This window comes from Hemibagrus wyckioides, linkage group LG17 (genome assembly GCF_019097595.1).
Source record: "Hemibagrus wyckioides isolate EC202008001 linkage group LG17, SWU_Hwy_1.0, whole genome shotgun sequence".
NCBI lineage: Eukaryota > Metazoa > Chordata > Actinopteri > Siluriformes > Bagridae > Hemibagrus > Hemibagrus wyckioides.
In genome coordinates, this window is record NC_080726.1 from 16,451,130 (window position 1) to 16,475,813 (window position 24,684).

General features: G+C 39.5%; 1 protein-coding gene across 1 annotated transcript; it reads right to left on the reverse strand.

Annotated features, from left to right (window-relative positions):
• Positions 1-1,093: 1,093 nt before the first annotated feature.
• LOC131367732 (murinoglobulin-2-like) lies at positions 1,094-15,748 on the reverse strand. The gene is given in 34 exon segments (XM_058413205.1): positions 1,094-1,938; positions 2,193-2,314; positions 2,499-2,675; positions 3,252-3,442; positions 4,405-4,411; positions 4,983-5,144; positions 5,810-5,940; positions 6,248-6,375; positions 6,810-6,850; positions 6,949-7,105; positions 7,894-7,903; positions 8,068-8,193; positions 8,308-8,359; positions 8,449-8,490; positions 8,492-8,574; positions 8,674-8,694; positions 8,697-8,796; positions 8,882-9,107; positions 9,199-9,322; positions 9,551-9,644; positions 9,988-10,068; positions 10,431-10,580; positions 10,670-10,882; positions 11,018-11,251; positions 11,380-11,550; positions 11,654-11,752; positions 12,183-12,225; positions 12,685-12,769; positions 12,847-13,012; positions 13,124-13,144; positions 13,371-13,423; positions 13,525-13,681; positions 13,913-14,087; positions 15,652-15,748. Coding segments are annotated over 34 exon segments (3,744 nt in total). The 5' UTR covers positions 15,741-15,748; the 3' UTR covers positions 1,094-1,925.
• Positions 15,749-24,684: the final 8,936 nt, after the last annotated feature.

Here is a 24,684-nt window from a genome sequence, read left to right on the forward strand (position 1 = left end):
TATAGCTTCTGCTTGGTTGGAATGAAAACCTGCACCCACACTGGCCCTTTCTGGATAAGATTGGACACCCCTGTTCTAGTCCATTCCCTTCTCTGCCAGGAGGTCATGCACGTGTTATCATAAAATTTTTCTTTCTCCTACTGTTCAGGCCGCCCAAACTCCTATAATGCTGTTGTCTGTCTGTCTGTTTGTGTCTTTATGTATTGTAGCAATGGGTGGAATTGGCCAGTCTAAGCAAACTTCTAATAATTGATTTTATATTTGTGGTCTCTACTGAAATATGCAGATGACATTCTGCTTTTGGGGACTGCTCACTTGTCCTCCTCACACACCTGGCCCAGTGTGGTTATAAGGCCTTGCTTTCAAAACTCTAATTCTGCAAGCCTGGGGTTTCTCATCTCCCTAGGACACCTATGTCCCTTGATCACCTGAGAGTCATTATGGAGGTCTATCCACCCAAAACAAAGAAAGATATTCTCCTTTTTCTGGGACTGATTAATTTCTGCTGCCAGTATATGCTTGACTGCTCACACCATGAAAGTGTTGCACCAGTGCTATCTCAAAGACATGTCTGATACTGTTGAATGGACTAAGAAAATGATTAACTTTTTCCATTAACCTCAAATAATCCTTGAGCTCTGTTCCAGCTCAGGGCTGCCTGACTACATCATTCAATTTCATCTCTCTGGGCACAGCAGTGGGAGTCTTGGCCCAAGAGCATGGTGGTCTTTATCGTCCAGTAGCATATCTGTCCTCATGTTTGCGTTCAGTTGCTCTCTCTGCTCTACTGGTCTCAGATGCTGAAAAAGCTGTCCAATTCCAACTAAATCACTGAAAGAAGTGATACATACAGTTGCAGAGCCTCTTCTCAACATTATTAATTCCTCGTTATATTAAAGGCACGTCTCTAAACCTCTCAGGTTGGCAGTTATTAAGCCTCTTCTTAAGAAACCTGAACTAGATCCTAACGAATTATCAAATTACAGACTGATATCAAACCATCTGTTTATGCCTAAAATATTAGAAAAGGTAGTGTCTGCTCAATTATGCTTACAGGTATAATTACAGGAAAACAATATCCTTGAAGATTTTCAGTTAGGTTTCAGGCATGATATCTATCCATCTTTACAGTTTCATAGATATAGATTTAATATTGATCACAATAATTGTACCTTTTGTGATGTTGATATTGAAACAACTGTACATTTATTCTTTGACTGTTCATTCAATAGAGCCTTTTGGTCTGATACATTAGAGTGGCTAACAGTAGCTGTAAGCTGTCTTCTCAATGTTCTAAAAAAACAATATAATTTTGGTTTATTAATGGAAGATGTACTGTACATACTCAATTTGTACTGAATATTATTTTCATTTAGGGCAAATTTTATATTCATAAATGTAAGTGCCTTAAAACAAAGCCATTGTTTTCTGTTTTTCAAAAGGAATTTTGGATGTACTGTAAATCTATAAGATTGTTAAAATGTAAAACTGGAAGAAGACTGTTTAGTTTATTGCAGAAATGTAAACTATTAGAAGACCCTACTGTGTCATTCTTTTTCTTTCTTTCTTTTTTTTTTAGTTTATTTTCATTTTGATTGGTGCTCTGTTCTTAAGGATCTTCTTATGATCTTGTATTGCCTTATTGTATTTGTGATTTTTCCAACAATAAAAAAAAATGATTAGCTCTCAGGGCACCAGTGGTATAAAATGGTGGCGGGGCGCACAAATTGATTCATCTTCCCTCGGATAGTAATGCCTGTGACCTTGATGACGTATTTTTGACAGTCGTTTCACACACCACACTTCGTGGGTGTAATTTCGCATGTCATGCGTGTAACAGAGCTTGTGTCCGTAAACTGTCATAGTCGTACATTTTGGAGTTGTACTCTAACAAACACATCTGTAAACTGTCGTGGACGTAGATTTTAGAATCCAACTCTGACAAAACACAGAGTTACATACAATAGTTTTAAATTACACACGAGTGAATTAAAATCACACACAAATGTTTTGAATTATTTACGATTATTTTTTTTTACAGTGATTTTATTCCATATGACTGTGGCCCAAAAAAGTGAACCAGAAAATTCTAACATTAAGAATACTTGAAATCTGTTTCTAAATCTCCTGAGGAATCATGTACTGTTCTTTTTTCATATTACTTCAAGGATTTAGCATGTATTTATACTTACTGGACAGAGAACTTGATAGTCAAAGTGTGATCAAATGATTTTGTGCAGTTTCCCTCAGTATTCACTGTAATGTTCAGTGAACTGATTTCAGTAGGTGTGGGGACATTGTAGAAAAGTGATGTCTGCAAGCAGAAATTTGATATAATAAACAAAACACAATAAATTAATAATTTATATTGAATAAACTTGGATAAAAAGTATTTGCTGGGGAGCCTGGGCAGTCAGTGCCTCTACAATCACTTGCAGATTCATAGGACTGTGAAAAAAATAAAGGTTTATAAGACAGGAGGCATTAGATGAACTGACCTGCACTGACACACAGATGGAGCGCTTCACGTCAATGCTGTATTTGCCAGGAACATCCTGCAATGATCTTTCTTGGTACAGTAACTTCTTGTTCTGGTTCATATCAAAGGTGTAACTGTGTCCAGGTGCTGACTTTACAGTTATTGTGCTAGAGCCTTCTGAGCTGAACACTGTGTCCTGATTAAAACAGGAGAAACAATTATATTAAAAACAGGAAGGTCCTACTCTTAAATCAAGGCTCAACATCTTAGTATAATGATATACCCAACAAAACTGTAAACCCCATCTGTGTAGAAAAAGATAGCAGTATTTTTTTGTTCATGTGTAAACTATATTTTAAATGCTTGTATTTTTATGATGCCAATTTTTACTGTACTTGTATTTAATCAAAGCTTGAGTAATAATAACAGACTTAATATAAAAAATGATCATTAAAATGACTAATCTCTTTCTGACATTTACAAGAGGAAAAGGCCAATTTTAGGCCACACATAAGCTCAACTGATGGAAGGACTAGACTTGTAAGAGTCTTTAACTCCACAGTCATTGCTCTGCTGAATATTTAGCAGTGAATTCTTAATATTTAGTGGGATCCCAAAAGTTTTTGGTCTACATTTTAGCTGTTGTTTGGTGTTTTGTGTGGGGTTTGGAAGTATGGTTTTGGCTGTATTTTATGAGCTGGTTGATGCAAGTTAAAATTTGAGACAGTGAAGCTGGAAGTGAAATTAAATAGAGAAATGAAAATTGGAGTACCTGGGAGGAGGAAAAGCCTCCATAGGGATTTTGCTGCTTCACCAGCCAGCTGACTATCCTATTAGCATAGCCCAAGTCAGCTGTAGTGAGTTGGCCTGTAGTGAGAACTGCTAGCAGCACATAGGAGCTGATTTCCACTGACAATGAGTCGGACTCGTCTAATGCTGACTGAGACCAGTGAAGACAACCATCTAAAATAAAAGAGACACAAGATAATTAAGACTGACTTGATGGCTCTGCATGCTTATGTTGCAGGGTAGTTAGACCCTCCCAGTAGTGATGCCACAGTATTGGTAGCCTATTAGCAGCCACAGGTGTGTATAAAGGGCTGGTTTGCATCAGTCAGGTGTGCGCCCTTCTCATGTGCTTGCCTGCGTATGGTTGTTTGCAGTTTGTCTAGTCACATCATGGTTTGCCTTATCATGGGTCAGTTACTTCGTATGTACCTGTAAGGTAAGCATTATAGCAGCATAGATTAGTATTTTTCTATGTTTGTTAATGTTAGCATCTTTGTATCAATCATAGTCATATGTGAAGTAATCTAATTTACAGCTTGTGTGTTGTTAGGCTGCCTATTTGACTGAACTCTTGTTCCCAAACTGTCGGCATCATCCTCGCGTTTTACACTGTTCATATGGTTACCGGCTCTGCTTTGGTGTGGCGGACGGCTGTATTATCTAGTACGTTCTCATTAGTATCACCTCTGGGCCTCTATACGGTGTGGCGTCCATGCTGGTTTCGTTAAGTTTTTGCCTGTGTTGCCCGGTATGATCAACAGCAATTGGAATCATGATCATTTTAAGCTAGATATTGCTTTGGTTTTTTTATTTATAAAGGTTATTTGTTTGTGATAATAAAGCTTATATTTTTGTATCCACATCTCTTGCCCATCCCTTGTAAGAATGTTGAACCTGTGCCCTTTTTTTACATAGTTAAGGGTGTGTAGTGTTCCCTGGTCATAAATTCCAGGGTGGCGTAGTCGATTCTTAGATATGTAGTATTCATTTTCACCACCCTGTCACACTTATAGGTGGCATTCCACTTGTGCTTTGTACCTCAAACAGAAAGTATGATTCACACTAATAGCATATAATAATATAATAGCAAATAAGCTTGAACAGATCACCTGCTTGCTAGATAGCTAGCTATATACATCTAAGCTGTAAGACATGAATATCTCTTTAATGAGACATTCTAGAGACAATGTCTTCCACAAATCAATAAACCACTCTTTTACATCCCATATGTCTATGTTTTGCCAGTGTCCCTATCATAATGTGGATTTGTGCAATCCTATTCTGTCCTCTAATTAAGCAGGTGTTATAGCTGCATTTTAGCTTGATGTCAGTCTTTGGACACAAGACCACTAATCTTCACTCCCAACCAAAGAAATTTTCTTCTACTTGGAAATATTGTATCATATAATTTTAAATGATAAAGAAAATCAATTATCACTGATTTATTTGGTCAATCAACTTGAAACAGAGGTCATTTTAGATACTGCACATCTTCAGAAAAGCATGAATTTTCAAACCCTTAGAATCTTGTGAGGGTTGAATAATTTTAAGTACAACTGTATGTAGGTTTTTGATATTTCCTTATCCTTTACAGTATACTAACATACTAAATAAATTAGGTTATGACGCCTCAAATATTACAGAGCGTATTATGTTTGTCCTGCTATGCCACTATTTTATATTTATGTTACAAATTATTCTACTTATTCCATACCTCAACAATAGCAACATTATCCAAATCTTTTAGTAGCTGCTCCCGAATTTCCTTCTCTCCAGACAGACTGAAAGTGTAGGCCAAGAGCACAGTGGTGTAGGTGTTTGTCAGGTTATGAATAGAAGATTTTAGGCACAACAGCCCTTTATTCACAACAGGATCCTGCAATACAAGCATAAATAATACTAAATAAGAACCACAATAGTTTGGAAAGTTAAGAAAACTTTCAGTTTCATAAGTTTTATTATGGCTTTCATTCAGCTTTATTGTGACTTTATTTTTACCATGCCTCCCTACTTTTGAGTGTCATTTTGAAAGCAAAATGTAAAATTGTATCATGCTCTTACTGTAATGCCCAATTCAAGGAATGCTGCAGTGATGTAGGCAGTAATTAGGGCTGTGTATCGTTCAAAAATTTCCGATATCAATACCTTGACTTTGATACCGGTTCCTGAACGATACTTTTTTCGATACCAATTTATCATTTTATTTAAATGAAATCCATTTTAACAAAAGTATATTACACATTACCTCAGAGAAACTTGGTTTTATTTTTTGTCAGGTTGTTGACTTTTTCTTATTATACAGATTCAAAGACTCTCCTGAGCCACTCCACAAGGAAACAAAAAAGCACAAATGAACAAAATATAACCAACACAATACACAACCCTGACCCCAATACACAGTTTTAAGTCAATACCTGTTGCTTACTACTGCTTAAGATCTTTAAATAACTCATCTTCTTCAAAAAAAATTAACGTCTGCTTTTTCAGGAGACAGACAAGCTCGCTCCTGACTAATAATGTCCGCAGAGGTAGAAAATTTACCTTTAACAATAAAGTTTGTGACTGCTCTGTGGCATTCATCTTGCTTTTCTTCTTCATTTTTCCTTTTTCTGCCAGTGTGAACGGATTAACACTTAATTGTCTCCTAATTCCTGGGTCAGCAGGAGCAGAGGCTATAACATTAATGTAAGGGGAGAGGGAGAAAATAAAACTGTCAATGCAGTCAACCTTAAGGATAAGCACGCTTTAACAACATAAATACTTTAATGTGAGTTAAACGTGATCTGTTTCTATTAACCTAACATTTTTAGCATAGATTTAGCTATCTATCTATAGCCATCCAAACAAAATCAAACGTTACGTTGGTCACTATATAACGTTAGTACGAAGTCACCGCGCACAGAAAGAAACATAAATAGATGCATGTAGCACTACAAGTTAGCCAACTTTGTTTGCTAGTTTGCTAAAAGTTAAGCTTACCTGTCGGAGTCCCAGTCATAACGCTGCTGTCTTCATCGGTAGTTTTGGAGGAGAGCCCGTGTAGTGGGCATGTCGAAGAAGGCTCCGGGGCAGAAAAACACAGAGAGGATGACTGCATTGGCTGTCTTCTTGCAGTCGAAGATGGAGCAACTTTCTGCTCTTATGTTTATTCCGTGCACGATTAAGTGCTTCATCAGATTTGACATGTTGCCGGTCTTGGCAGCAATTATTTTGTTCCAAATGTTGCATCGCATGCTGTTGTCATAGAGCTTGGTGAAATACAGCCACACTTTCGACCTTTTCCACATGTTTTAAACACGTCGGGGTTAGGATGATTGCACACAACAGCCTCATGTGTGAACTGCGTCTCTGGGCATAACCGGTGGCCTCGCTACAGCCAGCGGTTGATTTAGGCATGACAAGCATGCTGCATGCTTATTGGCTCACTGACAAGATTAAACCCTTAGGTATCAAAATTTCATACAGAACAAAAAGACATTTTTCGATACTCTATAGTATCGAGGCAATTCGGTCGGTGATTAAAAAGTATCGAATTCGATACCCAGCCCTAGCAGTAATGGTCACTTCATCATTTACACCACCCTGTAATATATGAAAATGATTCACACATAAAATAGAAATTTAGTAAATGTATATGTAAATATGTTTTTTAATATGGACAGCCTTAGAAAAAGACATACCTTCATTCTATTATTGAACAAATTTCCCTGTTGTATAAAACAGCCATCTGATCTCTGCATAACTATGAGCCATTGCTTTGCACTGTTAATGATGTCTGGATCAATAAAGATGAAATGTTTTGCTTTGCCAAAAGTGCTCAACACGAAAGCAGTTAATCTGGTGGTGGGAATTTATTTGTATCTCCACTTTAGTGGAGAGTGCTGACAGCTTGCCATCTAAGTTTCCTGAAGATCTGTGTGTTATGCTGGAGTGGGACTTAGCAGCGGGGAATACACTATACAGACACGATTGAATACAGAGGATTATATTTAGACTACCTTATTGAAACTGAAGCTGGGAGCTAGACTCCACTCTGCTGACTGAATATAAAAGCAATCACATTTTAGGTTGCAAAATGTATGATGTTATGGTGAATGTTGGCTGTATCCAAAACAAAGCGTACATTTTCTCCTGCACCTTAATGCCCAAAGTTACAGATGAAGGAGACATTAGGAGAAGAGACATTTCTCCGTCAACCTCATGGATAGCAGTAAGAAATACCAACCCATTCATGTCTCTGAAAGAGATGTTTATAAAACAAAATATTTTGCCATCATTATATATCAGACCAGATCAAGCTAATTCTAAAGTCAACTGCATTGTGCAAGTCTGTGCTGGATAAGGCTTGCTGGCTTTACAGAATGTTATCTCTTTAATACAGATCCATTCAATTGATTAGAGGCTGTCATGATATGGCATGGAACAATCTGGACTTGTTTTCAGACACTACTGAACCTGAAGTTGGGCATGGATCCACATCAAAAAGGGCGATCATTTCATATACATGAGTTCCTGCTCTTCACACTCTTATTTCCAGGGATCCACCAGGCCATCCACATAAGTGGATATAGAATTACTTTATTATATAGTCTAATATAATACACAGCCAAAGCAATCTCTTTTACAAAGATGTTACTGCAAGAAACTCATGGAGAAATATTTTGTCACTTTAGTCTTAATGGTTGACTATTGCAAGTGGAAAGGTATGCATATCTGCATTCCCTAAATAAATGATTAGTTAATTAGCACTGCCAATAATGCATTTAAACACCAACATTCTTTATTTATTTAAAATATACATTTATACTGCAAATTTTTTCTGTAATGTTTTATCTCTTTACCAAGCACTGAAACAGAAGCTCGTGCTGATCCCTCTATTACATCCTCAGGAAGAGTCAGCTCCAATTCCTCTGAAACACTGTTGCCTGTAAGTGAAAGGAAGGACATCTCTATATTTACCTAGTGGTACTGTTGGCACCAGTTTTATGCAATTGTGAACAATGAGAAATAAATCAGCTGTTTATATGTGTAAATCTAACCTTGTGGGCATAATAACCAGCTTAGGCTCTTTGTCTTTTCAGTTCCTTCAGCCTATATGAGAATAGATTAGACTTAGAAACAATTAGAAGCAATTAGACTAAGCATATATTTTCTGATACGATGATTTTCCAATTGCTGACCTGTACAATAAAGCTTCATGTAACTGTGTCAATACGGCCTCTCTCTGGAACACACTCTTACAATCTCATTATCACACACAGTCTGAGATTGTTCTGCCTCTGCACTCACTGTAACATTCAGGACTCCTGTAGCATAATAAGTTCATCAATTCTCAAAAATATAATGCAATAAATATATGAAAAAATTTAAACATATGTCTCAGCTGAAAAGGTTTAAAGTCCCACCAAGCACAGAGGGAATTAGAGTTTGAATGTCTTTCTTCCATTTTCACACAGGCAGGATGAATACTTGTCATCAGAAGATGGCTCCAGAGTGTATTCTAGGGAAGAGGCTGGAGTCACTTTAACCTGTCAGTGAGACACAGTGGATAAATTTACTGTGCATCTCAAATGTGACAATATTTGTGAAAATGAAATCTTGGTTTTACAGTACCATAATGCATTTCAAAAGATAATTGAAGACAGTGGCCTTCAGCTCAAAAACCTCCACCCGGATAATGGAGTAGGGCAATGAGAGCTCCAGGAAGAAGGGCTGAAACACAGTGAGCTGAACAGGAGGAGCCAGACCCAGACCACTAGATGATACGCAGAAAGCCTCTGTCTCCCAGGTGGTGATAGTGTCAGGAACAGTGACAGGAAGCGGTACTGATCCAGAGTCTCTGTGAAAAAAACCCCCCACTAATCTTTATACATCATATAGTTATTATAGTTCAAATTTAAAACAAAAATGTAATATGTTTATTCACTAACCCAACTTCAAGAAGTTGCCATATCCAAGTTTCTGGAAAGAATTTACGAACTGTCTTGATGGGTTCATATCTGTCATGATATCCTACTAATGCCACTGGTTCAGGAAAATTGGTCCTGTATGCAACTTCAAATCAGCAAAAATATGAAAAATTAACAGAACTCATACAACAGATGGTATATCTGTGAGAACTATGTATTTACAAAGCTCATTATGTGTATATTATCAGAATTACGGGTATCTTATCCTATCATTACCATGTACTGGAGTACTAGATTTAATTCTACTGCAGTTTATCTAACATATATAAGTAAAATTATGTATTTTTTGAACTTAATAAGATCCTAGGTGTACCATATAGATGTTCAAAATGATACTGCATGCCTTTGTACAGCAAACAATGAGGTTATCTAACAGCCAAATTTGTTGCCATCTTCAGCCCCACTCCCTGTTAGGTAATAATACATCATAGTGTCATCCATGTAGTACACCACTGATCAGTGAACCAAAAGCACTTAGTTTCAAACAAATGTACTATTCAAGTATTAAACAAAATACACATGGCATTTTTACTATACATTTACAATTTTGACATTTGGCAGATGCCCTTATCCAGAGCCACTTATGTTTTTCTATCTCATGGGACTCAACAACCTTCCGATCAGTAGGCCAACACCTTAACCAGTAAGCTATAACACTCTTGTTATAGTCTAGATTTGTATTCCTAATTTAATAATATTCAAATTATTTTGACATAACATTCAAAATTTTAAAACCACCCAGTCCATTACCTTTAATGTATCGTATACATGGTCAACCCGTATACGATAGGGATAATCTGATACCAATGTCACTGGCAACAAATTAAATATCTACAAAACATATAATCAAAAATGATTTCATTTCATATAATTTCGTATATCTCATAAAATACATATGTGTAGTTCACTTGAACCTGAATATGTAAGCTTAGTGCATGGAAGATTTTATTAACATGAAGGACAAGACAGAATCAGTCTGTTTTATTCACACATTGAATACCAGATGAACCACTGGAGATCTCAGATTTCACTGATTTCTTGCAATGAAAAATAAGTATGTGCAGCCTAACTGTTATACATCACAACTGTTGAGACCTTCAGGATTTCTATCCTAGACAAATAGTTCCTAAAGAGTTTTATTAAAATTAGACATTAGAAATTAGACAGTACAATTCATTACATCCTAATTTTACCTTGTCAGCGTTTAGGCGGTTTCCAGATTCCAAGAGGAACACACTCTGATCTATTGCACTGAGGCCACACAATGATCCAGGATGAGCTGAAACATCAAGATTGTTCTTCTCACCTGGAACTGCCTTGGAGGGAGAGAACTGTAGCGAAACCTGGAGTCCATGATGAAAAAAGTTTAAACAGGGCAATCATAATAATTGAATGATTATAAAAAAGTTCATAATGATGGTGCTAACATTACCTTATTTCTGAAACATTTTTCAATTTCAAAGTTCTTGCTAGCAGAAATGATGTTCTCACTGGGCAGGACAGAGTACACTACAACCTGCACTACAGGAGCTAGCTCAACATGAACAGATAGGTTAAATGAGACTTTTCCTTTTCTGACACCCGTAGACTCTTCCACTTCAACAGTCTCATGCCCATGATGGACTATGGCTCCTTTAGATAAGACCTGAACCAGAGAGAGAAAAAATATAATAATTGTCCAGTGTGTTTTATTTAGAGTTACTGCAAGATAGATAATGCGGGTGGCAGATAGCGATGCAGCTGTCTGAAAAATAAAAAAAATATTATGGCATGTACTTACCATGTATAGAATATCAGTGCTGTAATTTTCAGCAGTTTCCCCAACAATATAGTAGTTAATGGTTATGGGAATTTCAGCACCACATTTAAATGGTTCCTCTGAGCTCTCTATTGAGAGTTCACTGAAAACTGGACTGTAAGGTGTAGCAGGTTGGAGCAGCTGTATACGTTTTTCTGCAGTTGAAAAGAATGGTGTTTTGTATGGGTGGTATTTTTCCTCTGGATAGACACTTGCCTAGATAACAGTGAAAAAGGAACAATAATATCAATAAAAATTTGCTTTACTGCATGATGGTGTACTAAAGATTGATATCTTGTTCTTTCTTTTCTTTTCCTTTTTTGAGTTATTTTGTCATAACCTACCCTCAATAATATTTCTGTTTTAGGATGTTCAGGTGAAGGGACTGAGGAGTTTGCCATACCATTACTATCTGTAGTAAGATTGAGTAGTTGCGTTCGTGACCACCGTTCACCTTCTGAAAGATACACCTTCTTGTTTGGAATTGGTGTTCCACTGTAGGTAGTAACTTTAATCTAATTAAGGAAAAAATAATTATTATCATAGTCCTGTCAAACATTGTAAACAATTTTAAAGGAAAAAAAAAACAACACACAAAAACACCTGGCAGAAGCACACCTCAACCACTGCTTGACCAGATACTGGTTGTCCATATGTGTACTCTTCCTTCAATAGCTTTTTCCCGTTGAAAGTTTTTTGGTGAATCAAGGATTTCCACTTTACCAATTTGGAAAGTAAGTCTTATCCTATCAGATTTTACTATGAAATTATCTAAGCAAAAGGAAACAAAATGCAGTATGATATTATGAAATACAAACAAAAATTGTGTTAAAGTATAATAATAGATTAGTATAACAATGAATCAGTCTATTAATAGCTATTTCTTATCTTTGTTTTAGGGATCTGTTACTGACTCACCTGTTCCTTCCTCTGTAAGTGTAACAGAAAGTTGAAGTTGATCATCAAATCTGTATTCAAATTCATTATTCATGAAGGTTGATATATTGATGACAAGAAGTGCACAGCCAGTCAGACCCATATATGTGAAAACCCAACAACAAATGGTGTGAATTATCACTAAAGATAGAAATGATTTTTAATTGAATGTAACACACTCATAATAATGCTGCCAAAATTGCCGGCACACCTTAACCACTGCTTGACCAGATACTGGTTGTCCATATGTGTACCTTCATTTCATAGAGTTTCAATACAATGCACATAAATCCGATGTATGACATTCAGCATGAAAGACAAACATCCCACATAGCAGATATGTCTGGGCCAGATCTGGCATTAAGCCAGCACTGCTGGCTAAGTTCTGCCATGGCAAGTGGTATGTCAACCAGATGCGGACCAGGTCTGGCAGTGATGACACTGTTTATATGATGGCAAGCCAGATGTGGCCCAGTTATGTTTTGGTTTATGTGGTGTGGCCCATTGCTGGCCCATGTCTGGCCCGCCTCTGGCAAACCAGATTTGGTCCACCAAAGGGCCGTCATTCTTTGTGGTATGAGGGCCGAGTGTAAATGCATTGTGTGGGCCAGATCTGGGCCAGACCTGTTTTGCTATCTGGGATCATATACACATGTGCTAAATACTCAGCTATGTGAACTAGTTTTTGAGGAAAAAAAAAAAAAGAAACTTACTTTCCACAAACTTCTAGCTTTACTTCCTCTTCACCAATGCTGTGTTCTTCTGGTGCTTTTAATGTAACCTCGAACTTGGGTAAAACTAATCAGATGCAGATTATAATCACAGTGACTTAGGTATGAATACATCTTTATAAGCAAAAACTACTATACTATTACTATACTTTTCCACTTTAAATTGGTGTGTGATCAATCTGTCTCCAATCTCAGCATGTAACTGATATTCTCCCTGTGGAGCTTCAGCATTTAGCTCATGAGAAAGCTGCAGTATCAGACCTGGCGAGGACACATTTGTCCACTGACCAATCCTGTTCCCATGATTATCCTGTTTGGTTTCACAAAAGATATATATTTATAAGAAACACTTATAGACAAAACCATACAAATGAACAAAGCTGTCATAAAATATGTAATGTTGAGTAGGATTCCATATTACCTGAAGAAACACTGTGCTGTACTGTGGAGTTAAAGGCAATGCTTAAAATGTTGTAATTTTTAAAATAAAACAATCAAACCACATTAAATTTAACACATTATGACAATGTGATGCAACACATTACAAGCAAGAAAGCTATGGTTTATTCTTTCATAAACAGATTTTGCATAACTGAAAAAAGCTACACAGAGATGGGAGCAACAATGGTCTGTTGTTTTGTAAACTGACAGTAAAACTCTCTTCTTACCTTTTGTTTAAGTGGGAGTAAATAAGAATCCATAGTGACAACTCTGAAATTCACTGTTAAAAAACAAGAGTAATGTGATGTTTTGAGCTGTATCATCACTAACCTTTATAAAGTTAAAATGAAATTTGTGAGGCATACTGTAGGAATTAGTCACCTGTTTGGCCTGGATTGTAGATGGCTTTATCGGTCTGGATAAAAGTCAATGTATCATAGGATTTAAACATTACTCTCCTTTCTTCTGTCATCTTAAAACATTCCCCTTTGACCTCTACTCTGATCTTTTGCACTGATTCACCCTCAACCTGTGGAGCCTGTGAAGATGAATTCCATAATAAACCACCTCCTCAATCTTTTATAATGCATTATTTTATATGCATAGTGTGTGTGTATGTGTGTGTGTGTGCATCAACACCTGGCCATCACACCCCAAAGTGTTGTCAAAAAAAACCCAAGCTACTGGAGAGCCTTCAGATGTTCAAAAAGCACATTCGGGTGTGATGGTCAGTTGTCTACATACTTCAGGTAGAGATACAATTGCTGACTTCAAAATTAAAGCAGTGAAGATCCTTTTCCACTGTCTCTTGAAAAAGAGTCCTACTCTGGTTGCCATCAACCAGATAAACATCCATTTGCAGAGTCTCATTAGGCTTCAGAAGACTCGCACAGAATGTTACATGAGAGCCAGACTCTATTACTGCAGGAAATGTTACCATGAAATATCTAAAGACAAACATTAATGTTTATTTTTCAATTTGTTCTTATGTAATCTGTTAAAATATAAACGAGTTATATAAGGTAACTACCGTAGCCAGATTACATCAGTAGTTTGAGTAAAATCTTAGCTAACTTAACCATACACAGCTCAACAATCAATACTGTTGCAAAAGTATATACAAAGTGCATTAAGGTACACTGACCTATGTACCTATCTGCAGTTCGCAGTCATTGTGATCTGTGTAAGTTAAAAATTCACTAATATATAATATCATGCAGCCAAACTTACACAACTTAGACAAAATAGTATAACACAGCATGACTGTCTAAAACACTTGAAAACCAAGGCCCTTTTTTCAGTATTAAGATATACTACAGATATACATAAGTAGCAATGTGCAGTGGTGTTGTTGTGTAAGATCTTGAAACATTAACAATTTCTTCAATGCCCCTGAACTGATGAAATTAGGTATTGACAAATAAAGGTAATGAATTGGTGATTCATTGTGTCAACCGCTGGGGCTTTAACTGGTGGGGCTCAGTCAAATGGCTTCAGAGTAAAAGCTGTTCAGTGTCATTGATCTTCTATTGTTATTGCTCCAGCAGTGTTGATTGTGGTTGACAGCGTGAAGAATTTGACTGAAGAATTTGTTTAGGTAATGTGTAATTTATTTTGTACCCTGAATGTTCTGAAAATGTTTTCTAAAAAAGTTATTGTCAGGAACAGCTGGACCTTGGAAGCCTGCTTCTTTGTGTGTCTTTTGTTACGCCCTTCCTATTGTTCCTATCCTGATTGTGTCACCTGTATCCCATTAGCCCTAATGTCTACCCCTATAAATAGGGATCCTTGTGTTTGTGTCCTTGTCCATGATTGTTATCTGTACCGTGGTTTCTGTTGGGGTTTTGTTTGCTAGGTTCCATGTCCAAGCTAAGGTCTAGGTTTTGTTTTGTTTAGTTAACCACGCTATGTCTTGTGTTACGTTTGTTTCCCTATGTCGCGTCTTAAATGTAATAAAAGCAGTGCTTCGCTGAATCCTGCGCATGGGTCTCATTACACCGTGTGCCGGCGTGCGCGCACACACCACGGGCGTCTGGGGTCGAGCCCCGCATAGGGCGGGGGTCCCAGACCTTAGTTATATTAATCTACATGTGTATCATAATGGATGTTATTGTGTATGTTATATGTGTACACAATGTTGGATGTTATATGTGTAAATTGTTAATGCCAATTAATTTATCATTTAAAAACCAAACAGTTTGTTTCAGTCATTTTTGTTGTTAACACAGTCCTTGTTCGCACTAGTTACTGGAGCTCTTTAGAAAGTTATGTATTGTGTGTTCTTTCAGCTATTTTGCTACCTATATTAATTTTAGCTGCTTTTCTAAATTAATTGTCAAATCCAAAATGCAAATATAGTAAAATAAAATACACAATTTCTAACATTTTCCTAGAAACAATTTAAGTGTTTTTATATATATATATTTTAAATATTAACACACAGTAGTCACACAGTAAGCTCTGCAATCTGACAGAGTTTATCACAACAATGTAAAGTTGTATGATACTTATGGTCCTGAAGTTTGTCCATAGACAGACAGAAAGAGGAAGGTGGCTAACAGCAGCCTTCTCCTTATGTGGACCTCACTGAACACCATGATGAAGTTCATCACCACTGCCAACATGTAAATTACAAATGCCTTTTTAAACCTATCTGCACTCATAAACTCATTAATGATTAACCACTTTGAGCAATCTGACTGCATTGCAAACTTCTGCCATAAGCAAAAATGTATTAACATTTTGTAGGTTTCACAATGGTATGTGATATGTGTGATACAACAGGCAGATATAAATAAAATAAAACCTAGTACATTTTCTTGCCTTTATTTGCCACAATCAATACATCATTGATGACAATATATTACACTAAATATTGTTTTTAAATAGGATGAGCAATATAACAACTTTTGTCTATTGATTCAGTAGTTACGGACAACTGTGTCAATAAAACAACATAGCAACAGCTAATTGTCTAAAATACAAAAAGTGAGTCAGTAAAAATAATCACTGTAGGCAATGTAATTAAGTATTTATAACTGGATACTTATACAGGCAAGGGCTATGTTTTATTATATAGATTAAATATATATATTTAATATATTGTACAAGCAGGCACACAGTAATATAAATTGCTTGTAAAATAACGGTACAAGCTGGCACACAGTTAAAATTTTAGTGGTTTGATGTTGAGTTTTTTTGGTTCAGTTTCAGTGTTCAGAATTTGGACTTAAAAAGTCCTATTTATCGCACAGTGTTTACTTACAGTAAACATACGGTCACTAATCTATTTTACTCTGTTTTGGATAAATGCATCACCCACACAGTAACAACCTTGATCTTTAGATAATTTACTTTAACAGAAAATGGCCATGATTTTTTAAAACAGTGATAGAGCTTGAAATATAAAGAGCAGAAATACTCTAACAGTACTCTAGCATATACTAAAAAAGAAGGAACCTATTGCAACAAATGAAAAGATTTATAATTGTTCATGAAAAATCAAAGAAATTCATGCATTTATACCCCAATGTAACCCATATTGTAATAAATATATTAGTGAAATTGGTAAAGTTTGCAAATAAGTATGCTGTACTTATAAAATTGTACAAATGCATCTTCATATGTTTGAAATGGTGCTAACACACAATGCCTCACAATATTTCCTAAATGCACCTAAAAATGGTTTTCAGGTCTTCTGTTTATGTAACAGCTGTAGGAATTACATACTACAACCAAACAACAGCACTGAACTACATTTCTCAGAAACACAAAAGACTACAAACTCCACCACATGAACTATAAATCTGGGTCTGTTTTAAATGTGTCTAACATACCATTACTCTCATCACCATTCATATAACACACTACCTTTCAATAACAACTGCTGATTACTTAAAAAATGATGCACTACAATGTTTTTTAAATCAAGGTCAGAAGACAAGTAAAATGTGAAAACTTACGGAACCAGTGAAATGAACGGACCCACCATATATGATATAGATTTTTAACAGCCTTGGAGTGAGAACAAGATCAGATCTAAGAGCCTTTCTTGAGACTAGATGGCACAGTCTCTTCACCAAGTGGCTCAAGTATGCAATCCTATCACAGCAATATCAATGTATCTACATCTTAAATGACATTATAATAACAATTTTTAGCAACAATTTTGTCATTTTTCATTTCTTTCTCTCAGCTGAATCCACAGTAACCTCAGGGTCTGATTCACTCCTGGGACCAGCTCAGTTAAATGGGTTTAATTTTGAAAATTTTTTGGGGTTAAAACCTTTGTGCCATGTTGTATTAAATTTGATAGGTTTTTCAGTGTGTGAGACCAGTGAATTTTGGTTTGCAATGTGTGTTGTTTTGTGGCGATTTGCTTTGTGAGCACAGTCTCTTTGCTGTTGCACATTCACTGGTTGCACTTTGCTGGAGTACCATAACTTCTTATGTCTTACTGGTCCATCCCAGCTGTACTGTTTCTTATCTCTATTTATGTTGCTATTTCATATTTTATAATTACATAATACTTACGGTCCTAAGGTTTGTCCATAAATAGAGAGAAAGAGGAAGCTAGCTAACAGCAGCTTTATCCTTATGTGGACCCGACTGACCACCATGATGAAATCTCCACTGCAAAACTGTAGAGTTCACATGCCTTTATAAAGACAGCCCAGCTGCATTCATCCTCTTGTTAATGATTAACCACTTTAAGCAATCTGACTTCAATGCAAACTTCTGTTATAAAATTAAATATAAAAAATTATGCATATAGCACAATCATAAAAAACAGCATAAGTAATATAATATAATGACTTTTATGCAGGCAGTGTAATTGCCATCTATATTTGACCGCTATTTCGGTGCATACTGTGTGTAACGATGCTTGCAGAACCAGAGCGCCAGAGGGAGCCATCACCCGAATATTGACATTTGCGAACTCACTTCCTGTCTTACTCGGGTATTTAAGCAGCACGCTGCCTATTGTTCCCTGCGAAGTATTGTTCTCTCTAGTGGATTACGTACAAAGCCTTGTTTATTGTTCCTGACTGCCTGCTACGTGTATGATGTTTGCCTGTTACTGTTTTCTACGAGTCTCGGTTTTGCGGTTTTGGTTTATGTTCGTTAGTTCTTGATTTTCCGGTTTTTGACCCTTTCGCTTAGCCATATCGATTCCGATTCTTGCCTGCCGTTTTGTGAATAAAGATCTGCATATGGATTCTACTACGCCTGCCTCGAGTGCGTCCTTACAGAATACTTCGCCATCAGAGAATCCAGCGGATCCTCGTGCAACCTTAGTTCGCCAAAGACATATGATCCGGTTCTACCAGGACCAGGTGGAGGTGTTAAAAGCCACCAACGCGCTGCTACGACAACGACAATCTCCCGCCGCAGCTCCACTTCCGCCTCCGCGCAATGAATTTCCACGCTTCGCACTGCCAGAAAAGTTTGACGGTGCCGCGGATCGATGCCGGGGTTTCCTGCGCCAGTGTGACAGCTTTTTCGCTCAACAGCCGGAGGTATACTGCAGCGATAGCATCAGATGCGCATTCCTTTTATCTCTACTGACGGGCAAAGCGCTGGATTGGGCTTCAGCTGTGTGGGATTCGGATCCTCAGGTCAAGACCTCAGCTGATTACTTCGCGAATCTGATCAGGGAAGTGTTTGAGTATCCAGCAGGAGGTAAAGACATTTCTGTCCTATTACTGGAATTACGCCAAGGAACTGATACAGCTGCTGATTTTGCTATTAAGTTCAGCATGCTCGCTGCTCAGTCAGGCTGGAATGAGGCGGCATTAATAGTGGTGTTTCAGGAAGGACTTACTAGAGAGCTGAAGGCGGAAATGGCATGCAGAGACACTGATGTTACACTCTCCCAGTACATATCCACTGCTATTCGCCTTGACAACCTGCGGCGCCAGCATCGTACTCGCACCCCCACACCTCGTTCCTCACCACGTTGCACTATGGAATACCACAGCCAGAAGGAGGAAGTCACCGAGCCTATGCAACTGGGGAGGTCTCGTGTTTCTGAGGTTGAGCGCGAACGCCGTGTGCAGATGCAGCTGTGCTTCTACTGTGGACAACCAGGTCACAGAGTCTTCCAATGCCCAGAGAAGCCTGCCACATCCCAGAGAGAAGTCGTGAAGCTGGTTTCTAAGGTTTCTCTTCCTGCCTACGTCCTTCACAATGACTCTCGTTTTTTCGTCACAGCACTGGTTGACTCCGGATCAGCAGTGAACCTGATAGACAGCAACCTGGTCCGTGAGCTCGGCCTATCTACTATCCCATGCACTCCGCCGTTAAAAGTCACTGCCATAAATGATCAGCCCATTGGGGAGGGCCTTCTTACTCACCATACACCTCTCATGGAGGTTCAGATCGGATTATTTCACAGAGAAAGACTGAGATTTTTCGTTATTTCCTCACCATCAAACCCTGTCATCCTAGGCCTTCCCTGGCTTCAACTTCATGACCCGGCCATTTCATGGAAGGAGGGGGAATTAAAAAAGTGGTCTACCTTTTGCCTAGAGAACTGTTTTTGCAACCCGATAACCCGTCCATGCCTTTCCACGTCTATCGAAAGCCCCGAATCATCGCTCCAAGTCACACTCCCTAAAGAATACCAAGATTTCCAAGAGGTCTTCAGTAAAGAAAAGGCCGCCAGATTACCCACACATCAACCCTGGGACTGTGCCATTGACCTTCTTCCAAACACCATGCCACCTAAGAATCGTATTTACCCCCTGTCACTTCCTGAAAAGCTTGCTATGGAGGAATATATTGAGGAAGCCCTTGCAGCTGGATACATCCGCCCGTCTATCTCACCAGCGGCGGCAGGGTTCTTCTTTGTAAAAAAGAAGGACGGCGGCCTTCGACCCTGCATTGACTTCCGAGGTCTGAACGCAATCACAGTCCCGTATCCTTACCCTCTTCCCCTGGTTCCCGCAGCCCTCGAACAGTTACAAGGAGCCAAAATCTTCACCAAGCTTGACCTGCGCAGTGCCTACAGTCTCATCCGGATAAAGGAGGGTGACGAATGGATGACGGCGTTTCACACAACACATGGTCATTACGAGTATCTGGTCATGCCATATGGACTCACAAATGCCCCCGCCGTCTTCCAGTCACTTATCAATGAAGTGTTCAGGGATATGCTAAACAAATTCGTCATTGCTTACATAGATGACATCCTCATATATTCCGCCAGCCTAGATCAACACGTTTCTCATGTTCGTGCTGTCCTCCAACGCCTCACCAACCACAATCTCTATGTGAAACTGGAGAAATGTGAGTTTCACCGTTCCACAGTAACATTTCTAGGATATGTAATCTCGCATGAAGGAGTGGAAATGGATCAATCGAAAGTGTCCGCCATTACATCCTGGCCCGAACCTACCTCCATCAAGGGTTTGCAATGCTTCCTTGGATTTGCGAACTTTTACAGGAGATTCATCAGGAACTACAGTACCATTGCTAGCCCAATGACTTCACTGCTGAAAGACAAGCCCAAGAAATTAAAGTGGACTGATCATGCCAGAGCTGCTTTTCAGAAACTTAAAAGTTTTTCTTCCGCTCCGATACTCCGTCATCCTAACCCTGAGCTGCCGTTCGTAGTGGAGGTGGACGCTTCGAGCTGTGGGATAGGGGCTGTGCTTTCTCAACGTCAACCTGAGTCCGGAAAACTGCATCCTTGTGCCTTTTTCTCCCGAAAGCTCACACCGGCCGAATTTAACTATGACGTAGGGAACCGGGAACTACTATCGATAAAGGCTGCCCTGGAAGAATGGAGGCACTGGCTCGAAGGGGCCCGCCACCCGTTCCTGGTCCTTACCGATCACAGAAATCTGGCCTATCTTCGGGAAGCCAAGCGTCTCAACCCACGGCAAGCTAGGTGGGCTCTATTCTTTACATGATTCACGTTTTCAGTCTCCTACCGCCCCGGGTCTAAGAATGGGAAAGCAGATGCCCTGTCTCAAATCCATGAAACCCTGGAGCCACCATCCAGCCCAGAGCCTATCCTTCCACCATCTGTCCAAGTAGCTCCTGTGCAGTGGGACCTGATGAGTGAAATCGAACGGGCTCAATCGACAGAGGCTCCTCCCCCAACATGTCCACCGACCAAAGTTTATGTACCCACAGGTTTCCGCCAACAAGTGTTACGATGGACCCATGAGAGCCTGAGTTCAGGACACCCTGGCACCCGTAGAACCATTCAGCTGGTACGACAAAGATTCTGGTGGCCATCGCTCAACCACGATGTCGAGGAGTTTATCCATTCCTGCTCGGTCTGCGCACAGTCCCGAACGAGCCATCAGCTACCAGAAGGTCTACTTCAACCACTGCCAGTTCCACGTCGACCCTGGTCTCACATCTCAGTAGACTTTCTCACAGACCTCCCTGTCTCTCAAGGTTTCACCACAGTCATGGTTGTAATCGACCGCTTTTCCAAGTCCTGCAAGTTAATCCCCATGAAAGGTCTGCCTACTGCCATGGAAACAGCCACAGCCATTTTCCAAAACATCTTCCGTCACTATGGTTTACCCAAGGACATTGTTTCTGATCGCGGCCCACAGTTCACATCTCGTGTGTGGTCGGAGTTTTGCAAACAACTCGCGATCAATGTCAGCCTGAGCTCTGGGTATCACCTCCAGTCCAATGGCCAAGCGGAGCGGCTTAATCAAGAAATTGGGAGGTTCCTAAGAACATACTGCATCCGTGAGCAACACCGTTGGAGTGAGTTTCTCCCCTGGGCTGAGTATGCCCAAAACTCGTTGCGCCACTCCTCGACCGGCTTAACTCCCTTCCAATGTGTATTAGGCTATCAACCTCTGCTCTTTCCTTGGTCCGGGGAACCCTCGGATGTGCCTACAGTTGAAGACTGGTCAAGACGTAGTCAGGAGGTCTGGGAAAGAGCCCATGTTCGTCTCCAGAGAGCGATCCGACGACAAGAGCACCAAGCTAACCGGCGTCAGCGTCCCCACCCAGCTTACCAAGTGGGTCAGAAGGTGTGGCTTTCTACTAGGAATATAAAACTAAAACTTCCTTGTCATAAGTTAAGCCCCAAGTTTGTTGGCCCGTTTAAAATTCTACGCCAAGTTAATCCAGTTTCTTTCTGCCTTGAGCTTCCAGCATCGTATCGTATCTCGCCTACCTTCCATGTGTCTTTACTCAAGCCCTTCCACGAGCCTCAAATCACCGGCCCCTCTATCACTGAACCTCCCCCACCACTGGACATTGATGGCTCCCTTGCCTACCAGGTGCGCACCATCCTGAATTCCCGTCGTTAAGGTGGCCGCCTTCAGTATCTGGTGGATTGGGAGGGTTACGGCCCAGAGGAACGTTGTTGGGTTAATGCACAGGACATTCTCGACCCCTCGCTCACTGAGGAATTCCATCTGAGCTTCCTGAATCGACCTGCTCCTCGTCCACGGGGGCGCCCGTGTCGACGAACACCTAGAGGTGTTCCTAGAGGGGGGGGGTTCTGTAACGATGCTTGCAGAACCAGAGCGCCAGAGGGAGCCATCACCCGAATATTGACATTTGCGAACTCACTTCCTGTCTTACTCGGGTATTTAAGCAGCACGCTGCCTATTGTTCCCTGCGAAGTATTGTTCTCTCCAGTGGATTACGTACCAAGCCTTGTTTATTGTTCCTGACTGCCTGCTACGTGTATGAGCTTTGCCTGTTACTGTTTTCTACGAGTCTCGGTTTTGCGGTTTTGGTTTATGTTCGCTAGTTCTTGATTTTCCGGTTTTTGACCCTTTCGCTTAGCCATATCGATTCTGATTCTTGCCTGCCGTTTTGTGAATAAAGATCTGCATATGGATTCTACTACGCCTGCCTCGAGTGCGTCCTTACACTGTGTTTTATTTTAACTATTAATTAGATGAAAATAGCATTATTGTCATATACACTTCTTGGTTTTTAAGAAAATTACTGTCAGAAAATACCTACTGACAACAGATTCCTTTATTTTTATGTACTATTTTCTTTTTCAGTTTTCCATAAAAAGCTCAGTAAGGTGCAGCAATGCACCTTTTTTGAACATTTTTTTTTTTGTTATTGTTTTTGGCGTACTTTTATTATGCCGAATTCCTGTTCTGTGTATATGTGCCAGGGCTCCATTGTTTACATCAGGCATCAACTGATGAGTCTCCAACACAGCAGCACAAGGACCTGAAATCCCTAAGGGACTGCATAGTGGGGAAAAACTGACTGCTAAAAAAGAGGAGATGCAGACCATTTCTACCTTCTATCGTCATGGGAAATGTAAGATCACTGGCTACCAAGATGAACGAGTTAACATCATTTACAAAGAGTGAAAAAAAGCCTCTGTTATGTGCTTCATGGAAACATGGCTGTATGATTACATATCGGACTCTATTTGTGAGCATATTATCCATCCATATTATTTGCCCAGAGCATTATTATTTTTCCCACACCATTATTATTACTGTTTACATTCCTCCTACCACTGATGCTTCATGGGCTGCTGATGTCCTCAACTCTGTGACAGCGAGATTTCAAACCCTGCACCCTAGTGCCTTTATAGCTATCTCTGGGGATTTCAACCATGTCACACTGGAATCAACCCTGCCCACTTTTAAACAGTTTGTGGACAGTAAAACAAAAGGAAATAACTTTGGACTTGTTGTGTGTTAATGTCAAGGAGGCATACAGCTCCATAGCCCTTACCCACAGGCAGATCAGATTACAACCTGGCTCACCTTAAACCCCTCTATATACCTGCAGTCAAGTGGCAACCAGTGACTAAAAGAACTGTACAGGGGTGGTCACAGGAAGCTATGGAGACTGCAGGGCTGTTTTGAGGTGACAGTCTGGCATATTCTCTGTAATGCCCATGGCAAGGATGTGAATAGACTTACTGGTTGCATAACAGATTATGTTAATTTCTCTATGGATAATATAATCCCCACCCAGACAATACACTGCTTTCAAAATAACAAACCCTGAGTGACCAAAGACATCAAGGCATCACTAAATAGGAAGAAGACTGCTGGTGACAAGGAGGAGATGACAAGAGCACAAATTGAACTGAGGGGAAAAATCAAAGAAGGGAAGGAATGTTATAGGAGAAAGCAGGAGAGTAGACTTGCTCAAAATAACATGAGCGAGGTGTGGAAAGTGAGAACCATCTCTGGCCATGAAAGAAGGACTGACTAGGTGATGGAGACCTAAATGAGGCCAATGATTTAAATATGCTTTTTAACAGGTTTGAAAATGTGGCTTCTGCCCAGCTGTTCACCAGCAGTGACTCACCCACCTCCAAGTACAACAATACCCCTCTTCCTCCATGCAACACTCCCTCTCTCACACCTCCATTATTCCACCATATACCTCAACCCTGAACCCCCCAACCACCACCCGTACATCATCTCTCCTTATCGACTCCTGTCATTCCACCACAGACCTCTCCCCCACCTCCTACATCAGGGCCATATCCTGTGTCTCCAATCAACATCAGCACAGAGGATGTGAGGAGAGAGTTCAGTTGCCTTCACCATGGCAAGGCTGCAG